This window comes from Megalobrama amblycephala, linkage group LG8 (assembly GCF_018812025.1).
Source record: "Megalobrama amblycephala isolate DHTTF-2021 linkage group LG8, ASM1881202v1, whole genome shotgun sequence".
NCBI lineage: Eukaryota > Metazoa > Chordata > Actinopteri > Cypriniformes > Xenocyprididae > Megalobrama > Megalobrama amblycephala.
The window spans coordinates 3,228,808-3,247,619 of NC_063051.1; the positions used below are offsets into that span (position 1 = coordinate 3,228,808).

At 39.7% G+C, this 18,812-nt stretch overlaps 3 protein-coding genes across 3 annotated transcripts in view; 2 read left to right on the forward strand and 1 right to left on the reverse strand.

The window, feature by feature from the left end:
* Window positions 1-74: 74 nt before the first annotated feature.
* Window positions 75-18,812, reverse strand: part of gpr180 (G protein-coupled receptor 180) — a 36,141-nt gene continuing 17,403 nt past the window's right edge. The window contains exons 3-11 of the mRNA XM_048198725.1: window positions 5,348-5,445; window positions 5,092-5,229; window positions 3,579-3,779; window positions 3,318-3,498; window positions 3,189-3,238; window positions 2,956-3,113; window positions 1,964-2,155; window positions 1,034-1,111; window positions 75-959 (exon numbers count right to left, since the gene is read on the reverse strand). Coding sequence (XP_048054682.1) covers window positions 813-959; window positions 1,034-1,111; window positions 1,964-2,155; window positions 2,956-3,113; window positions 3,189-3,238; window positions 3,318-3,498; window positions 3,579-3,779; window positions 5,092-5,229; window positions 5,348-5,445 — 1,243 coding nt within the window. The 3' untranslated portion in view covers window positions 75-812. The remainder of the gene's footprint in view (window positions 960-1,033; window positions 1,112-1,963; window positions 2,156-2,955; window positions 3,114-3,188; window positions 3,239-3,317; window positions 3,499-3,578; window positions 3,780-5,091; window positions 5,230-5,347; window positions 5,446-18,812) is intronic.
* On the forward strand, window positions 5,628-11,770 carry LOC125273410 (dTDP-D-glucose 4,6-dehydratase-like). The gene is made up of 12 exons (XM_048198726.1): window positions 5,628-5,906; window positions 8,347-8,413; window positions 8,490-8,558; window positions 8,638-8,728; window positions 8,805-8,947; window positions 9,434-9,532; window positions 9,856-9,915; window positions 9,987-10,030; window positions 10,461-10,626; window positions 10,992-11,050; window positions 11,133-11,230; window positions 11,326-11,770. The coding sequence occupies exons 1-12, from the start codon at window positions 5,857-5,859 to the stop codon at window positions 11,439-11,441; spliced, it is 1,062 nt and encodes a 353-aa protein (XP_048054683.1). The 5' UTR covers window positions 5,628-5,856; the 3' UTR covers window positions 11,442-11,770.
* Window positions 12,780-18,521, forward strand: nufip1 (nuclear FMR1 interacting protein 1). The gene is made up of 10 exons (XM_048198724.1): window positions 12,780-13,128; window positions 13,321-13,391; window positions 13,482-13,583; window positions 13,670-13,732; window positions 14,475-14,551; window positions 14,954-15,046; window positions 15,116-15,225; window positions 15,296-15,436; window positions 16,348-16,601; window positions 16,684-18,521. The coding sequence occupies exons 1-10, from the start codon at window positions 12,921-12,923 to the stop codon at window positions 16,999-17,001; spliced, it is 1,437 nt and encodes a 478-aa protein (XP_048054681.1). The 5' UTR covers window positions 12,780-12,920; the 3' UTR covers window positions 17,002-18,521.

An 18,812-nucleotide genomic window follows, 5' to 3' on the forward strand; every position in this document is an offset into this window, starting at 1 on the left:
TCATCATGTCATGATCCTGATATAATCTCCTCATTAGCATATGCATTACTGTAATTATGACAGTGACACTTACAGACTGTGTGCATGATGTTTATTAACACAATATTTAACAACACATGCTCTAGATAACAGGATTTATTTTCACAACTTTCTCCTCAGACACTGAAATGTGCAGGATCCAGTAAAAAGGATCAATAAATATCCACAGATTTAATATTCAGTCACACACAAACCCTGCAAATCATGACGCTCCTCCTCAGTGTTTTTGTATTTACAAAAATAATCTTGAGTTCATGTGAATTTTCTGACTCCACTGGCGGATGTTTGTTCTTGTTTGAAACATAAAGCTTTAATAAATAAGACTTTTTTGCATGTTGACTGAAGAATGTTGAGATATTTGAGCAGCAGAAGCACTGAGGAGGAGCGTGATGTTTTGCACACGTCCCGCTTCAGATGATTGTCATTTTAGGCACTTATTGGGAACGACAGAAATGAAATCATGTGTGAGCACAAATAAAACACACGATGCAGTGGCGTCCCGTCTGTGTGCGCCGAGAAATAAGAGACGTTTCATTTTCTTATTGCTGAACAGAGACGAACACTGAGCTTTAACTTTCCTTCGTTTGCAGCGTCACAGTAGAACGAGGCTCGTTCATCAGGCGTGTCAGACGCACTGAACACATTAACTATGATGAATCAGCCCTGATGATGTAAACCGCGAGTTTCACTCCGTCTCGTCGTCACGTGACTCCCCGCACGCGACGCCGGACCCGTGATGAGCCGCTCCGGCGTGAAGCTTCCCGTCTGACGGCTCAGTATCGGCCGCGGCGGCTCATGGTGAGCGGGAGCGTGACGGACGACAGCGACGACACCTCCCAGTACAGACTGCGCGACAGGAAGAGCCGGTACAGAACCACCACTGAGATGGACTGGCACAGGATCACGCCGATCGTAACGACCTGCAGACACGAGACAGAGACGAGACGTCCGTGAGAGCGCTCTGCTGCTGCGCCGGAGGAGCGTTTCCTCTTACCTTTTCTTTCTGATGTTCATTGAGCATCACAGAGAACAGGACCAGCACTGGATGACACAGGAACCACAGGAAACAGCCCTGAAACACAGAACAGTGTCACTGGAGGACCTCAGACTCACTGATTCAGGCTCTTCTGCTCACAGAGGCTGCGTTTATTTGATCAAAAATACAGTAAAAATAGTGAAATATTATTCCAATGTAAATCAGCTGTTTTCTATGTGAATATATAGTAAAGTGTAATTTATTCCTGTGATCAAAGCTGAATTTTCAGCATCATTACTCCAGTCTTCAGTGTCACATGATCCTTCAGAAATCATTCTGATATGATGATTTGCTGCTCAAGAAACATTTATGATTATTATCAATGTTGAAAACAGTTCATATTTTTGTGGAAACTGTGATACACTACCATTCAAAAGTTTAAAATTTAAGAAAGTAACACTTTTATTCATCAAGGACGCATTAAATTGATCAAAAGTGACAGTAAAGACATTTATAATGTCACAAAAGATTCTATTTCAAATAAATGCTGTTCTTTTGAACTTTCTATTCATTAAAAAATCCAGAAAAATAAAATGTATCACAGTTTCCACAAAAATATGAACTATTTTCAACATTGATAATAATCATAAATGTTTCTTGAGCAGCAAATCATCATATTAGAATGATTTCTGAAGGATCATGTGACACTGAAGACTGGAGTAATGATGCTGAAAATTCAGCTTTGATCACAGGAATAAATTACACTTTACTATATATTCACATAGAAAACAGCTGATTTACATTAGAATAATATTTCACTATTTTTACTGTATTTTTGATCAAATAAATGCAGCTTTGGTGAGCAGAAGAGACTCTTTCAGAAACGTAAAAAATCTTAATTATTCCGAACTGTTTATGTGAATCAGACAGGAAGAACTCGGTTGTCACCTTGCCGAAGCTGAGGTAGAAGTCTCGTTTGAGCGCGCTCCGCTCCGCTGAGATGATCTGATACAGCACTGACGCCAGAAACAGAGCGAGCGCCACACGCAGCGCCATCAGGAGCCACCCGGACACACTGCCGGAGGAGTGGAAACTGTGGTGCTCTGCCTCCTCAAACTGCTCCCAGATCAGCAGTGCCCCCTGCAGACACACACACATCCATGCAGTTAAAGGGTTAGTTCCCACAAAAATGAAAATTAATGTCATTAATTACTCTCCCTCATGTCGTTCCACACCCGTAAGACCTTCATTCATCTTCAGAACACAAATTAAGATATTTTTGATGAAATCCGATGGCTCAGTGAGGCTGCTGCCAGCAATGACATTTCCTCTCTCAAGATCCATTAATGTACTAAAAACATATTTAAATCAGTTCATGTGAGTACAGTGGTTCAATATTAATATTATAAAGCCACGAGAATATTGGCAATCCGAAACATGATTCGACACAAAAGATTCATAACGCTCCGAAGCTTCCTGAAGCAGTGTTTTGAAATCGACCATCACTATATAAGCCGTTATTTTGTGTTTTTGGCGCACCAAAAATATTCTCATGGCTTTATAATATTAATATTGAACCACTGTACTCACATGAACTGATTTAAATATGTTTTTAGTACATTAATGGATCTTGAGAGAGGAAATGTCATTGCCTCACTGAGCCATCGGATTTCATCAAAAATATCTTAATTTGTGTTCTGAAGGTGAACGAAGGTCTTACGGGTGTGGAACGGCATGAGGGAGAGTAATTAATGACAGAATTTTCTTTTTTGGGTGAACTAACCCTTTAATGGTGAATGAAGCCCAGTGTTTCATCACAGTCTAGATGTGTACATTTGCTTTGAATGTGTCAGTTTTGTGTCATTTCTTCTTAAATTATTATATTTCATGTTTGTTTTCGTGCTCCATTAGCTTTATTTCCGTGTGTGAGCGCGGCTGACCTGAGCGATGACGACGGCCAGCGCGAGCGCAGTGGAGGCCGGAGACGAGTCCCACTGCAGCGGTTTACTCTGAGACTTCCTGCTGCGGCTCAGAGACCAGCCCACACACAGACTCAACAACATGTAGAGCATCTGCACCTGCGCGATCATGTCACACACTAACACACACACACACACATTTACATTCAAGTGCAGACAGTGGTCAATCAGAACCAAGCGCAGTCCAGACTCACGTTCAGCGAGGCTCCCGGTCAGCGGCGTCCCCACCCCGTCCCGAGCGTACCTGAGGGGTCAGATCACACACAGCATCAGCATATAACCTCCTCCTCGTGATGACAAGAGCTGTAGGACGCGGGTCTGACCGGGCCATGTGGATGTAGTTGAGCAGCACCGATGTTCCCTGCAGCAGAAGCGCGGAGGTCAGAACCTTCAGCACCGTGTGCATCGGGCCGCCTTTACTCAGCGCCTGCCACAGCGGCTGCACGTAGATACACGACGCCACGAAATACGCCACGATCAGCAGGAAGTAGAAACTGTGAAGCCCTGCAATGAGACGTTTGCTGCATTAGAGCAAACTGAGCATCTTGGAAACACACACTGGAATCGTTCCAGCGGACTCTCACCGGCCTCCTCGGCGCTGAAGTGATCCAGCGGGTTTCCCGCGGCGTCGGGGTTCAGCAGGGTGATCTGGAAGCGGACGTCCTGTAGCTCGCCGTCGATCTGCCCTTCCTGACAGGTGTAGCGGTCCGCGTACATCACGTGCCACGTCTGAGGCGTGGACTGGTGCGGGATAGTCTGGTTCTGCTCCTCTTTGCTCAGAGTGACTGAGAATGTCAAACGTTATATGATAAAAATCAACATGCTGTTTGTTCAGTTGCTTCATAAACTATTATAAACTTTGTCCTTTTAGACTATTAGACTCTATTTGCATCTGTAGATCTCAATCCATATCTTTAACCCTCTGCTGCTGTTCGTGCGTCAGTCAAAAATGGCAGATTTTTTATTTTATTTTATTTATTTCATTGAAATGATAGTAAATATTTTAGTTCGATAATATTTTTTTTATTTAATATTTTGTATTTTTAGAGGATTTTATGGTACCGAATTATATTTATGCAGTAGTTATAATCCATTTATTCACTGAAAATGAAATTTTCATGTCATAAATCTTGAATGTTTGGATCACAGACTGAAGTTTGGTCTCTTTTTAAAGAAGACACTTGGCAGATTATTGCTCAAGTGAAAAAAGTTTCAAAAAGTGAACTTGGAAAAAAGGTTATAAAATGTTACATTTATTCTTATAAAAAAAATGCACAAAAATACCATTTTTAATTTTTATATGAAATATATATTTTCCAAAACATGTTTTACTCAAAACTTTGAGAAAATCAAAGCCATACTTCTAAACAAGTTGTGTTCCAAATTTGATGTTTAAAGGGTTAGTTCACCCAAAAATGAAAATTCTGTCATTAATTACTCTCCCTCATGTCGTTCCACACCCGTAAGACTTTTGTTCATCCGGTGGTTTTGAAGATGAACGAAGATCTTACGGGTGTGGAACGACATGAGGGTGAGTAACATTGTTTTCATTTTTGGTTGAACTAACCCTATAAGTAAGAATTTGTTTGGGCGCAGTACCGAACGCTTCCACTAGGTTAAATTCGTCTCCCATAAATTTCCAATGCGCTCATTTCTGATTGCGAACAATAGAAGTGTGACTATTTTATTTTCAGGAACATTTAACATTTCTGAATCATGTCATTGTTTTTTTTGTCATACAGCAAGTGTAAAAACCTTAACCAAGTTTTGTACCATTCCGATAATCCCAACAGCAGCACCAGAGGGTTAAAGGTTATGAGTTTGACACTGAAATCTCCACTTTTGCAGCTTTAAAGAGACCAAACTTTACAGTTTTATTCATATCCATATTCTGAATGTTTGTAGCAATACCGCAGATGTGCATGATATTATACCGTGATACACGGTATACCGTTACAGCGCTGCTTCGAGCATCATATAAACATCAGCAGACGGTGACGTGTCTGTCATGTGAAATCAGGGTGCAAAGTTCAATATAGAAAGGAAAAATGTATTTCTCTGTAGAAACAGACTCCGATGCGAATGAAGGAGTCTTACTGGAGATCTGAGCTGAAGTGACTCTCTCCAGACAGCTGAGGTTGTCGAAGCCCTCCGAGCGCTGAATCAGCAGCAGTCTCGCGTCCTTCTGCAGCGCCACCTGAACCTCCTGCACGCGACACGCCATCAGACCCTCACCTGCCGAGATAACACACTGTCACTGCTTCCCATGAGGCACTTTACTTTCAGAAATGCATGCAAACACAAGGAAGGAAATGCACATGCATGAAATGCTGTATTAATATCAGACACGCACCGTGATACAGGAATCTTGTGATGTACTGCCCGTTATTCTCTCGCGCCGCGTCGCTCCTGAAAACCCCAAAAACGGTTTTTCCCGCTGCAGGACATGAACTGAACAGAAGAACAATGAGAAAGATAAAGTACACAAACATTATTTCATTTCAACAGAAGCTCTTATTCTCTTCATTCACTGCAATCAATGAGGTAATACTGTCCTTATCCGCCCACCGGATGATTGACGTTTGCTGCAGCCAATCGGAATACGCCTTTTCAGTCTAGCGCAGTGAAGCAGCCAATGAGAGCGCAGCGGAGGCGGGGACAGTCGCTGGCAGCTCGGCTCATACGTGTCAGCGCTGCCGCAAACCTGCTCCAACTGTCGTGAGCGCTGTGTTTACGAAGCTTCCTAGAGTCACGTAATTATTTCTTGAAGAACCGTGGAGTGATGATCGATACAGTGAGGGACTGGAGAGAGAGAGGTGTGTGTCAGAGCTGATTCATGACTGACTTGATCTTCATCTCCAGATGATGAAGATGAGCTGCACTGTGCTGGTCACTGGAGGAGCGGGATTCATGTGAGTGTGTGTTCAGCTGTCATTACTGTGAATAATCACAAACACACTCACTGACAGACGACTGTCCGCTTTCTGTGGAAGCATTTGACATAAAGATGTCACAATTATGACATAAGTCGACTTATGACATACTAATTCGAAATTATGACATAAAAAGTCAAATTATGACGTAAAAAAATCAAAATTATGACAAACAAGAAAGAAATTATGACATACTAAATCGAAATTGACAAAAAGTCGAATTATGACGTAAAAAGTCAAAATTATGACAGTCAAAATTATGACAAAAAGTCGAAATTATGACAAGTAGAAATTATGACATACTAAAACGAAATTATGACGTAAAAATTCAAAATTATGACAAACAAGTAGAAATTATGACATACTACATCGAAATTGACAAAAAAGTCGAAATTATGACATAAAAAGTCAAAATTATGACGTAAAAAGTCAGTTATGACAAACAAGAAGACATTATGGCACTAAATGGAAATTATGACAAAAAGTCGAAATTATGAAAAACGTAGAAATTATGACATACTAAATCAAAATGATGAGTCAAAATTATGACAAAAAGTCAATTTATGACATACTTAATCAAAATTGACAAAAAGTTGAAATTATGACATAAAAGGTCAAAATTATGATGTAAAAAGTCGAAATTATGAAAAACGTAGAAATTATGGCATACTGAATAGAAATTATGACATACTGAATCGAAATTATGACATACCAAATCGAAATTATGACGTACTAAATCGAAATTATGACGTAAAAAGTCGAAATTATGACATACCAAATCAAAATTATGACATACTAAATCGAAATTATGACATAAAAAGTCGAAATTATGAAAAATGTAGAAATTATGACGTTAAAAAGTCGAAATTATGACATACTAAATCGAAATTATGACGTAAAAAGTCGAAATTATGATAAACGTAGAAATTATGACATACTAAATCGAAATTATGACGTAAAAAGTCGAAATTATGACAAACAAGAAAGAAATTATGACATACTAAATCGAAATTGACAAAAAGTCGAATTATGACGTAAAAAGTCAAAATTATGACAGTCAAAATTATGACAAAAAGTCGAAATTATGACAAGTAGAAATTATGACATACTAAAACGAAATTATGACGTAAAAATTCAAAATTATGACAAACAAGTAGAAATTATGACATACTACATCGAAATTGACAAAAAAGTCGAAATTATGACATAAAAAGTCAAAATTATGACGTAAAAAGTCAGTTATGACAAACAAGAAGACATTATGGCACTAAATGGAAATTATGACAAAAAGTCGAAATTATGAAAAACGTAGAAATTATGACATACTAAATCAAAATGATGAGTCAAAATTATGACAAAAAGTCAATTTATGACATACTTAATCAAAATTGACAAAAAGTTGAAATTATGACATAAAAGGTCAAAATTATGATGTAAAAAGTCGAAATTATGAAAAACGTAGAAATTATGACATACTGAATCGAAATTATGACGTAATAAGTCGAAATTATGACATACCAAATCGAAATTATGACATACTAAATCGAAATTATGACGTAAAAAGTCGAAATTATGACATACCAAATCAAAATTATGACATACTAAATCGAAATTATGACATAAAAAGTCGAAATTATGAAAAATGTAGAAATTATGACGTTAAAAAGTCAAAATTATGACATACTAAATCGAAATTGACGTAAAAAGTCGAAATTATGATAAACGTAGAAATTATGACATACTAAATCGAAATTATGACGTAAAAAGTCGAAATTATGAAAACGTAGAAATTATGACATACTAAATCGAAATTATGACGTAAAAAGACGAAATTATGAAAAACAGCGGCGTTTTGGGGGCCTGAAAACAAACTTTTCAAAATGGGTTTCAGAGTGCAAGTTTTTGACAATGATAGCGGTAATAAATTATTGTCTCTGTATAAAATATATATATATATATTTTATATTTTATAAATAATAAATAAAATAAATAAAATATATATTTTATATTTTATATATTATTATTATTGTTATTATTAAACTTCAAACAAAGTCAATGTACTACTTATTGTCTCTGTATAAAATGTAAATTTGTGAAAACAGTGACGTCATATGCATGCGTGTTGAGTGTTCAGTTTATAGATGTAGTGTTTCTTTACAAAATCACATCGCCATCTACTGGCCTGGCAGCAGAATACAGCGATTTCAGTTGTTTTTGCTGATCCGAGTGAACGGGGATCGTTTTGACAACGCTGTCGTCTGTACGCGAAAAACGTGCTATTACATCGTTGTTGTCTAAACGTACCCTAAAAATCACCAAAACACCAGCTGACTGAAACACACTGAGACTCCAGACAAGAGAGAAGATCTCCAGATGACGTTCATACAGTTCTCATCTGATATCATGTGTGTGTTCCCAGCGGATCTCATCTGATCACGGCTCTGGCCGAGAGATTCCCGCACTGGCGAATCGTCAACGTTGATAACGTGAGTTCTGGTAACCGCACTGCATCACTGTTTCAGCGTGAGATCTGAGCGCTGACGGTCCGTTCTTCTGTTTCAGCTGCAGCGCTGCTCGAGTCTGAAGAACCTGCGGTCCGTCGAGGGCAGCAGCCGCTACGCCTTCATCCCGGTATGAACACAACAATCCCAGCCAAACCTCCACTTACTGCTGCTGAATGCCCATCTGATGGATTCTGTCCTTCTTTCAGGGGGATGTTTGCAATCCATTTTTCATAAACCACCTCTTTTCGACGGAAAACATTGATATTGTGTTTCACTGTGCTGCTGAAACTCATGTGGGTGAGTAAATGTTTGACGGCACGTTATCAGTTGATTTTCAACACAATAATCGCACTTTATATCATGATGTGTGCAGAGAGCTCGTTCCTGTGTCCGTCACACTTCATGCGCGTGAACGCCGACGGCACCGGCGTTCTGGTCCGAGCGGCGCTGGAGGCGCGAGTTCAGCGCTTCATCTACATCAGCACCGATGAGGTGTACGGAGACAGTCTGGACCAGGTGCGTTCGGCCGCGACACACTCAACTGACCAGAGCTTCTGCAGGTTCTTTGTTTGCCCTTGAAGAGCTCTTAAAGCATTAGTTCACTTCAGATAATTTACTCTCCTCCATGTCATCCAAGATGTTCATGTCTTTCTCTCTATGACATGGAGGAGAGTAAATTATCAGATAATTTGAATTCTGAAGTGAACTAATGCTTTAAATCAGAGCAGAATGTCATGACGTTAAATGTTGCTCACACTGCAAAAAATGATGTTCTTGAAGTGTTGTAAAAACAAGCAAGACATTTACATGTACAGAACATACTGACATATTGTGTTCCCTTTAATTTATTTGTCATATTTTCCTTACTTGGTCTTAAAAAGGTCTTTAAAAAGTCTTAAATCTATCTTTATAAACCCTGCTAGTTGAATGATGCTGTAGATGAACAGCGAGGAGGTCCAGTAAACTAGTACAGCTGCGTTTTGATTCGCTTCTTGTTTTCAGCCGTTTGATGAACTGAGTCCACAAAGACCCACCAATCCGTACTCGGCTTCAAAAGCTGCGGCTGAAAACATCGTGATGTCCTACTGGATCAAGCACAAGGTATCAGTCATGTGATCATACTGTCTGTGAGTCACCTATAGGTCACAGAACTTTTCTGAAGTGTGTTTTCCAGATGCTTTACTTTTATTTTTACTCTCATTAGTTTAATATGGAAGCTTGTTTCCGGCAGGGAATAAAAATAGTAATTAGTAATTAGTAATTCTGACTTTTTTAATCTCACAAATGCTGAGAAACAAACATTAATGTCAGTGCTACACATATTTCCATTATCTATAAACACTTTAAAAGTGAATTCAGTGTCACTGTTTTGTTTTGTCATGAAATGAGATTGTTGTATTATATTTAATGTTTCCTGTCGTTAGTTCCCCGTCGTGATCACGAGGAGCAGTAACGTTTATGGACCGCGGCAGTATCATGAGAAGGTACGAGAGCAGCAGCACCACATGACTGTGACGTTATTCACCGTTTTAACACTGTGATTGTGTTTGATCAGGTCATTCCCAGATTCCTGTCACTCATTCAACAGGAGCAGAAATGGTGAGTTAAAACGGATCTATAATGCTTCAGTGTGGAAACGTTCCAGTTCTTCTCTATATCAGAGTTTCTTCACAATGTTCCTCATTTAAATAATTCATGCGCAGAATAAAGGGGCGGGGCCTGGTTGAGTTAGTTGAAACTGGCGGTTATGGTAAGAGGCGGGACATTTCCCAAACACCAATCACAACACACTGCTCCAGCCGACCAATCAGAGCACATTGTGCTTTTCAGAAGGAGGGGCTTCATAGAGACAGGAACTAAACAGAGCGTTACTGACAGACTGGGAAGAGAGGAGCTGCAACAATGGAGAATATGAGGAAAATAATCAACATTCAATCTATTAGAGCCCAAAAACAACATCAAGAGTTTGTGAAAGAGCATAATATGTCCTCTTTAATACTAATCAGTGCACGTGTGGTTTGTTGTGCAGCACTATCCAGGGCTCAGGCCTGCAGTCCAGACACTTCCTGTACGTCAGCGACGTCACAGACGCCTTCCTGACAGTGATGGAGAAGGGCATTCTGGGGGAGATTTACAACATTGGGAGCAGCTTTGAAATTCCCATCATTCAGTTGGCCAGAGAACTAGTGAAAATGGTAGGAATCGTATTTGTATTAAAAGCTGAGATTCAGATATGATAATGAGTGTCTGGTTTCTGACCAATCACAGCAGACTGAGCCGTCTGACCAATCAGAGCAGAGCAGCTCTCAGAAAGGCGGAGTTTAGAGAGATCGAAGCGTTTCAGACACTGAGAGAAAAGAGCTGATGCTGCAGTGGATAATATGAGAACATTAAAGTGTTTTTGTCATTGTATGCATGTAAATCTGTCATGAAGAACCTGTAAGATCAAGCATCATGGGGCTCTTTGAACAGAGAAACATCAAATCATGACGTAATCACAGAACTTCATCAGTTGTTTTCTGTTTAATCTGTGTATCATTGAACTGTTTCCTGTTCACAGAAAGTGAAGAATGTCTCCTGTGAAGCTCTGGATGATTGGATGGAGTTTGTTGAAGACCGGTGTGTTTCCTGTCAGTGTTTGGAGTTCATATTTATGAATGATTCTTCATGACTAACTGTCGTTCCTCCTCTTCATCTCTAGACCCGTGACGGAGCTCCGGTATCCCATGATATCCGAGAAACTGCACAGACTCGGATGGAGACCAAAAGTCACGTGGAAGGAAGGAATCAGACGGACCAGTAAGAGATTCTACAGATGATTCTGTGTGCTTCCATATACTGTGATGATGATGATGATGATGATGAAGAGTATGACGCGTCTCTGTTGTTTTCAGTAAAGTGGTATGAAGAGAATCCAAACTACTGGCCGTTAATCCGTGAGAATCCAGAGAACTCTGCAGAATCATGTGATCAGACGCCTCCACATTCAGTGCCTTATGAAGTCAGATAATAAAGTCTATTAATTAACAACGTACTGTAATATTTAAGTCTAATTGTTTATTATACATCGTCTATGCAAGATTGTCCAGCGAGTGTCTGTCGGTGAAGAACATCAGCAATCTGTTTCCTCATGAAAAGGTCACAGGATTAAAGAGGACCAAAAGTTAAACGAGATTTTACACTATTTTTAAAGATCATTTGGAATGGAAACTGTGTGTCACAAGCTCAGCTGTGCTCAGCTCTGTGATTATGAACGAAAAAACTTCATTTGTCTGATTACATGTATGTAAATTGTCTTCAATCATATTTATGCTTTAATAAAAAAGATGTTTGTAATGATGTTATGATAATGAGCGTGTTTATAGTAGTAATTATACTGAAACATCAAGTTAATGCACACATTTATTAAGATTTTTAGTTTTAATTGTCTTAAAATTCAGATGACAATCAAAGTACAAATACATTTTAATTTGTTCTTAGTTAAATTATTTTCGGATGTTTTGATCTGGTTTCTTTGTGTGACGTACAGCGCCATCTAGCGTCAGGACCATAGACATATATACATAGATGCTGCATTCAACCACTCCAGGCACGTCGGCGCGCCCGCCATCTTGGAACGGTCAGCGTGTCGTCACTCGCATTGCGCAGCTTCTGGTTGTGAAACCACCGAGATTTAAATTCTCTTAGGAAATAGAAAACATGAAAAAAAAAAATACTATAGTAATTTATAGTAAATACTATAGTGTTTTTGAACCATACTATAGTGAATTGTAGTATACTGTATATATTATAGTATTTACAACACTTTGTTAATGAATGCTACAGCATACTGTAGTATTAACTGAACTGATAAAATGTAATAAATACTGTTGTATACTTTAGTTTTTACTGCAGTAAACTGTAGTGTATAATATACTCTATAGTTGCAAAAAAATTAGTATAGTATTGAGCAATTTGTTTATATTACTTTAGTTGTTATATTACCACAGCAAATTAATTCAAGTACTTTACTATAGTATAGTTCAAAAACACTAAAGTATTTACTATAAATTACTATAGTATTTTTTCATGTGGGGTTAGTTTGTGTTTTTATGTATTAACTCAATTTTACAGGTTTTTACTTTTTTAATGTTCTATGGTAACTTTTTAATGTCGTATTAGTTGACGCGTTTGTATTGTGTTTAGCAAAATAATCTAGATATTCTATAAATCATGGTTTAGATATTCATACACGTGTCTATGGTTACAGACGCTCAGTCAATGTTCGCGGACCGGCTTTGACCGTTCCAATATGGCGGACGGCTTACGACGCATCTATGTGAATATACATCTATGGTCATGCGTTTAACCAAATACTAGGGACAGTTCGGAAGTGACGTTTAAGTGAACGCACACGTGTGGAGGACAGCATGTTTTCGCACCACATGTGTGTGTTTATGTGACTTTATAAACCCTCACCGGAACCGATCTAAAACACGAGCAGCGGGTCATGACGGGTGAACAGGAGCGGTATCCGCCGCCGGTCTTCAGCGGAGCAGCAGAAGCTTCACTGGCGGTTCACTGGAGCAGCTCCACGCCGCAGCACAGTAAGTTCGAGGCGTCCAGAGACTGGAGCTGGACCAACCCTGGAGCTCGAGCCCCGGCCAGCGCCACCATCAGCAGCCGCTGTATCACGGGCAGCAGCAGTACGCAGGTACGCGAGGAGAGAGCGTCATATACTCAAAACCATCATATTCTATACTTTTAGCACATTAAAGTACCATCTGTACTGCCTCAGCATCTTCTGTAAGGAGGATCATGGTCAGCTGTTGAGTTAGTCTGGTCATGTGTTGTTAGTATGAAACAGTTCCACATCAGTTCTGGGTTTGACCTCATGTCATTTCTGTCAGGTCATCATCATCATCATCATCATCATCGTAATGTCTGGCGGGGTTCAGGGCAGCACCAGTGGGGTAAAAAGGTAAAAAAGTCTTTATTTGTCTGATTTATTCCAGTATTGGTGTTTATCTCCAGTCATATATGACTGTGTTTTGCTTGTTTCTTTGAGCAGAAGCAGCAGAAGGAGCCTGAGTTCAGCCATTTCTGTGACACGTGTGACCGAGGCTTCAAAACTCAAGACAAATACGATGAACACATCTCGCAGCACATGAAGGTAATCAATCCACTATAATCCACGCTAGATAAACTGCTTTCAGAGCTCAATAAGTGATTCTGATCCTCGTCTGATCTTCTGTTCAGTGTTCTGTTGAAGACTGTCGTTTCACTGCACATGAGAAGCTGGTGAAGATCCACTGGAGAAACGTAAGCATCCCGTGACCGTCTAGAAGAGATATAATCACTCTAACTTTAAAGAGGACCTAAAATGCTCCTTTCACAAGACAGTCTCTGGTGTCTCCAGAATGTGTGTGTGAAGTTTCAGCTCAAAATCCCCCACAGATCATTTATTATAGCTTGTCAAATTTGCCCCTATTTGGGTGTGAACAAAAACACGCTGTTTTTGTGTGTGTCCCTTTAAATGCAAATGAGCTGCCCGCTTTCCAGAAGAGGGCGGAGCTTTAACAGCTCAACAACAACAAAGCTGGAGAATCTCACGCAGCCAAAATGAGGATTGTCAGTAACGGTGTTCAGCCTTACATTGTTCAAACCGGAGTCGACACTGATGGAGAGACTCAGGAAGAAGTTACAACTTTTAGACGTTTCTGAATGGTTAGTGGATAAATTGATGTAGTTGCTGTGGAGTTGATTCAACTCATCCACTAGCATGTGCCGTCATGTTCATCTTTTGTGTTGAATTGACCCTCGTTTGTGAAGCAGTCCGGCGTAAAATGACGGCATGACAACAACACTACTACAACAACTCTTCCTCTTCTCTAAAGCAGCCCAACATGGCCCCGCCCCCTTTGAGTGTTCTCAGGGGCGGGGTTTATGCAAATGTTAGGGTTAGTGATGTCACCAACCCAGGAAGAAGCTCGTTGTAGTTCCTACCAGCCGTTTGTTGTTAAATGTGTAAATCTGAGCGACTGACACTGATGTTCTCCTGCAGAATCACGGTCCAGGAGCCAAGAAGATCAAACTGGACACGGCAGAGGACGTCGCCAAATGGAGAGAAGAGAGACGCAAGTGAGATGGACGTTTAGTCATCAAGATTTGCTCCTAATACAGAATGTTTCAAAGCAGCTTCGCAGATTAAACAGGAAAATAACAGAATCAATTATGCAAACTTTTTCAAATATGAGACAAAACAAATAATTGTGACTTTTTATCTCAGAATTCTGATTTTATAACTTGCCATTGCGAGTTTATAAACAATTTCCAGTTTATAACTCTCAGAATTGCTAGAAAAACTCAGAATTGTGAGATTATTACCTTTTCATTTTTTATTTTCCGTGGTGGAAACGAGCTTCCATACAAAGGCAGGAGTGTCAAAAGTGTGAAAACTCACAATAATTATTAGGACACGTTAAGAATCATATTTCTTTAAGAGTCTCGTGTCACTGCATTAAACCCTCTTCATGTGTGCAGAAACTATCCGACGCTGAGGAACGTGGAGAAGAAGCTGAAGCTGGTGGAGGTGAAGGAGCAGCGAGGAGACGTGCTGGAGACGCCGCAGTTCGGGTGCGTTTCTGATCACATTCGTTCGCTGCGTTTGATTGGTTGGGTGATTTAATCGTGATCTGTGTGCAGGCGCATCAAGAGCCACAGCAGGGGCCGCGGCGGAGCTCATCAGCTGACCTCACTGAAGCGGCCGCATCAGGACCGAGACCCGCTCGCAGCGCTGGCCGACAGTGAGCCCGGTCAGAAACACGCTCCACACGAGAATCACTCAGATCTGATCATATAATCAACTTCGTTTTAATCTTTCAGAGTCTGATAAGGACGAATCTGTTGAGCAGACGCAGCCTGGACTCACCGTCGCCCCCAAGTGCGTGACCTCTGCCCTCGGGTCACTGATGTCCAGCTATGGGGACCAAATGACCAGCAGTGAGAGCGAAGGAGACACAGACGGTATGACATCACAGTTTACATTAAGGTTTCAATGAACTACATTTGATAATATTAAAGGGTTAGTTCACCCAAAAATGAAAATTCTGTCATTTATTACTCACCCTCATGTCGTTCCACACCCGTAAGACCTTCGTTCATCTTCACAACACACATTAAGATATTTTTGATGAAATCCGATGGCTCAGTGAGGCAATAACATTTCCTCTCTCAAGATCCATTAATGTACTAAAAACATATTTAAATCAGGTCATGTGAGTACAGTGGTTCAATATTAATATTATAAAGCTACCAGAATATTTTTGTTGCGCCAAAAAAACAAAATAACGACTTATTTAGTGATGGCCGATTTCAAAACACTGCTTCAGGAAGCTTCGGAGCGTTATGAATCAGCGTATCGAATCAGCGGTTCGGAGCGCCAAAGTCACGTGATTTCAGCAGTTTGACACGCGATCCGAATCATGATTCGACACGCTGATTCATAACACTCCGAAGCTTCCTGAAGCAGTGTTTTGAAATCGGCCATCACTATATAAGTCGTTATTTTGTTTTTTTGGCGCAACAAAAATATTCTCGTGGCTTTATAATATTAATATTGAACCACTGTACTCACATGAACTGATTTAAATATGTTTTTAGTACATTAATGGATCTTGAGAGAGGAAATGTCATTGCTCAGGCCTCACTGAGCCATCGGATTTCATCAAAAATATCTTAATTTGTGTTCTGAAGATGAACGAAGGTCTTACGGGTGTGGAACGACATGAGGGTGAGTAATTAATGACAGAATTTTCATTTTTGGGTGAACTAACCCTTTAATGTTTAGTGAGTTTTAATGTCAACTTTATTATATTTCCTCGAGTTATCTGTAATTAAAGCTCCAAACATCTGAACTCCTGCTGACTCTGTCACAGACGCTGCTGTGTTGAAGGTGAGTCTGGCTTTAGAGGAGAATAAGACGTTACTGGACGCTCATGCGCTTCCTGTCCAGAGGAGCACAGCACTGCAGGAGGAAAAACACACAGACAGACCACAGCAATCCCATCATGCCCCGGCCGGCAGAGGAAGAGGGAGAGGACGAGGAAGAGGAAGAGGAAGAGGAGGAGGTCGAGGCGGTCACAGTAAACCTGCTGAACCACAGCAACATCGACCGACACTACTAGAGATGGTGAGTCAAACACACACGCCTGCATCAATATTTCAGCTGATATACGCCGTTCGTCTTCTGAATGTGTGTGTTTGTCGTGCAGCTGCTGGCTCCTGACATCCGTCACGAGAGGAACGTCGTTCTGCAGTGCGTCCGCTACATCGTCCGTAACGGATTCTTCGGTCTGGCTGGTAAAGACTGTCAGGAAATCGACGTGTCTGTGAACACAAACAATGGTGACGCGTCAGATGAAGGCGTCACTAGAGATGAAGGACGGCGCTCGGATCCTCAGACGGACGCTGAGAAGCGCTCAGAAACCGCGTGTGACGTCACATGTGTGAACGAGAGTCCAGCCGGAGCCAGTGTGTTCCGGCAGCTGTTCGCTCAGGGTTTGGTGTGTGACGATCCAGAGCAAACATGAACCGGGCTAAACAATCAGTGTATGATGCATCATCACCTCCACAGATGAAGGATCAGAACACGCTGAACTCATCAGGTCATGGAGTGAACACATGACTGATGGTGGAAGTCACTGACGTGCTTGAAGCACCTGATGAACGATTCATGGTGCTGCAGGAACTAAAGACAGTCAACGCAAAGACAATCAAAGATGATTCCTATCGAAGCTCATTTCTGCCACACAATAAAAAATGAAAAGGGTAATTACGACTTTTTATCTCACAATTCAGAGTTTCTTGCAATCACAAGTTTTTATCTTACAGCTCACAATTCTGAGAAAAATTAGCGAGGTACTTTTTTCGCTCAGTTGCAAGTTTATGTGTCCCAGAATTACCTTTTTTCAGAATTATGGTATGTAAATTTGGAATTGCAAGTAATAAAGTGAAGTGCAAATTATGAATTTTGAGATAAAAACTCTGAATTGTGAGATATAAACTTGTAATTGCAAGATACAAACTTTATCTCACCATTTGGGCTTTTTCTCGCAATTGTGATTTTTTTTATTTTTTTTTTTTATTTTTTTTTTCTTCCCAGAATTGATATATAAACTCAAAATTGTGAGTTATAAAGTCAGAAGTGCGAGATATAAACTTTTTATCCCACAATTGACTTTTTGTTGCAATCACGAGTTTTTATCTCACATTTTGGACTTTTTATCTGAGAAAAAGTCAGAATTGCATAAATTATGTAAAAAAACAAACAAAAAAAACCCCTTTTTTCCTCGCAATTGCTTGAATTTATTTTCCGCAATTCTGACTTTTTTCAGAATTATAAGAAATAAACTCTGAATTGCGAGTTATAAAGTCTAAATTGTGAGATATAAACTCAGGCTGAATTGTGAAATGATAAAAATGATGGAATCGCAAAAATTGCAATTGTGGAAAAAAAACATTCCAAACTCGCAATTCTGATTTTTTTTTTTCCAGAATTGACATATAAACTCAAAATTGCGAGATATAAACTTGGAATTGCAAGATACAAACTGAATCCCACAATTCTGACTTTTTGTCGCAATCATGAGTTTTGGACTGGAGTTTATAGCTCACAATTGTGAAATATAAACTCGAAGTTACGAGTTATAAAGTCTACATTGTAAGAGATAAACTCGACTGCAAGGAAAAAGTCTGAATTGTGAGATGAACGCAATTTTTTTTTTTCTAGCAATTGTGAGTTTATTTCTCGCAAGTATGAATTGTGACAAACTCGGAATTGTGACTTTTTTCAGAATTGTGAGATAAAAAGTTGCAACTGTGAAAAAGTTGCAATTACCTTTTTTTTTATTTTTTTTATTCTGTATCTGAAACAAGCTTCCATAGATTTGTTTTTCACTTTTTTTATTTTTATTTACTAATCATGTTTGTTCTTGCAAAAGAAGACGACAATACAAATGAATTTATATTAGAAATGAGTGTGATCTGTGATGTTTCTGCACTGAAGCTCACAGATGTTGTTGTCAGCAGGCCAATAAAGGATCTGATTGGACTTGTGTGTGTTTCTGTCTTCACCTGCAGCTGTTCATGTGTCTCATCCATCAAGGGTGGAGACGCTGAAGCGTTTAATATTGAGAAGCTCTGCAGGTTCATCTAGTAACAAACACAACAAAAGTCCTTCATCAGCTCTTCATCACACGTCACATCGATCAGATCACGTGTGCAGTCAGACAATCAAATGTGCCAGTCGTGACAGAACAAGTGCCTTTTATTTATTATGCAGTTAAAATGAACTTTGGCTGTGGATTTGTTTTCATCCACAAAACAATAACACTTTTTATAA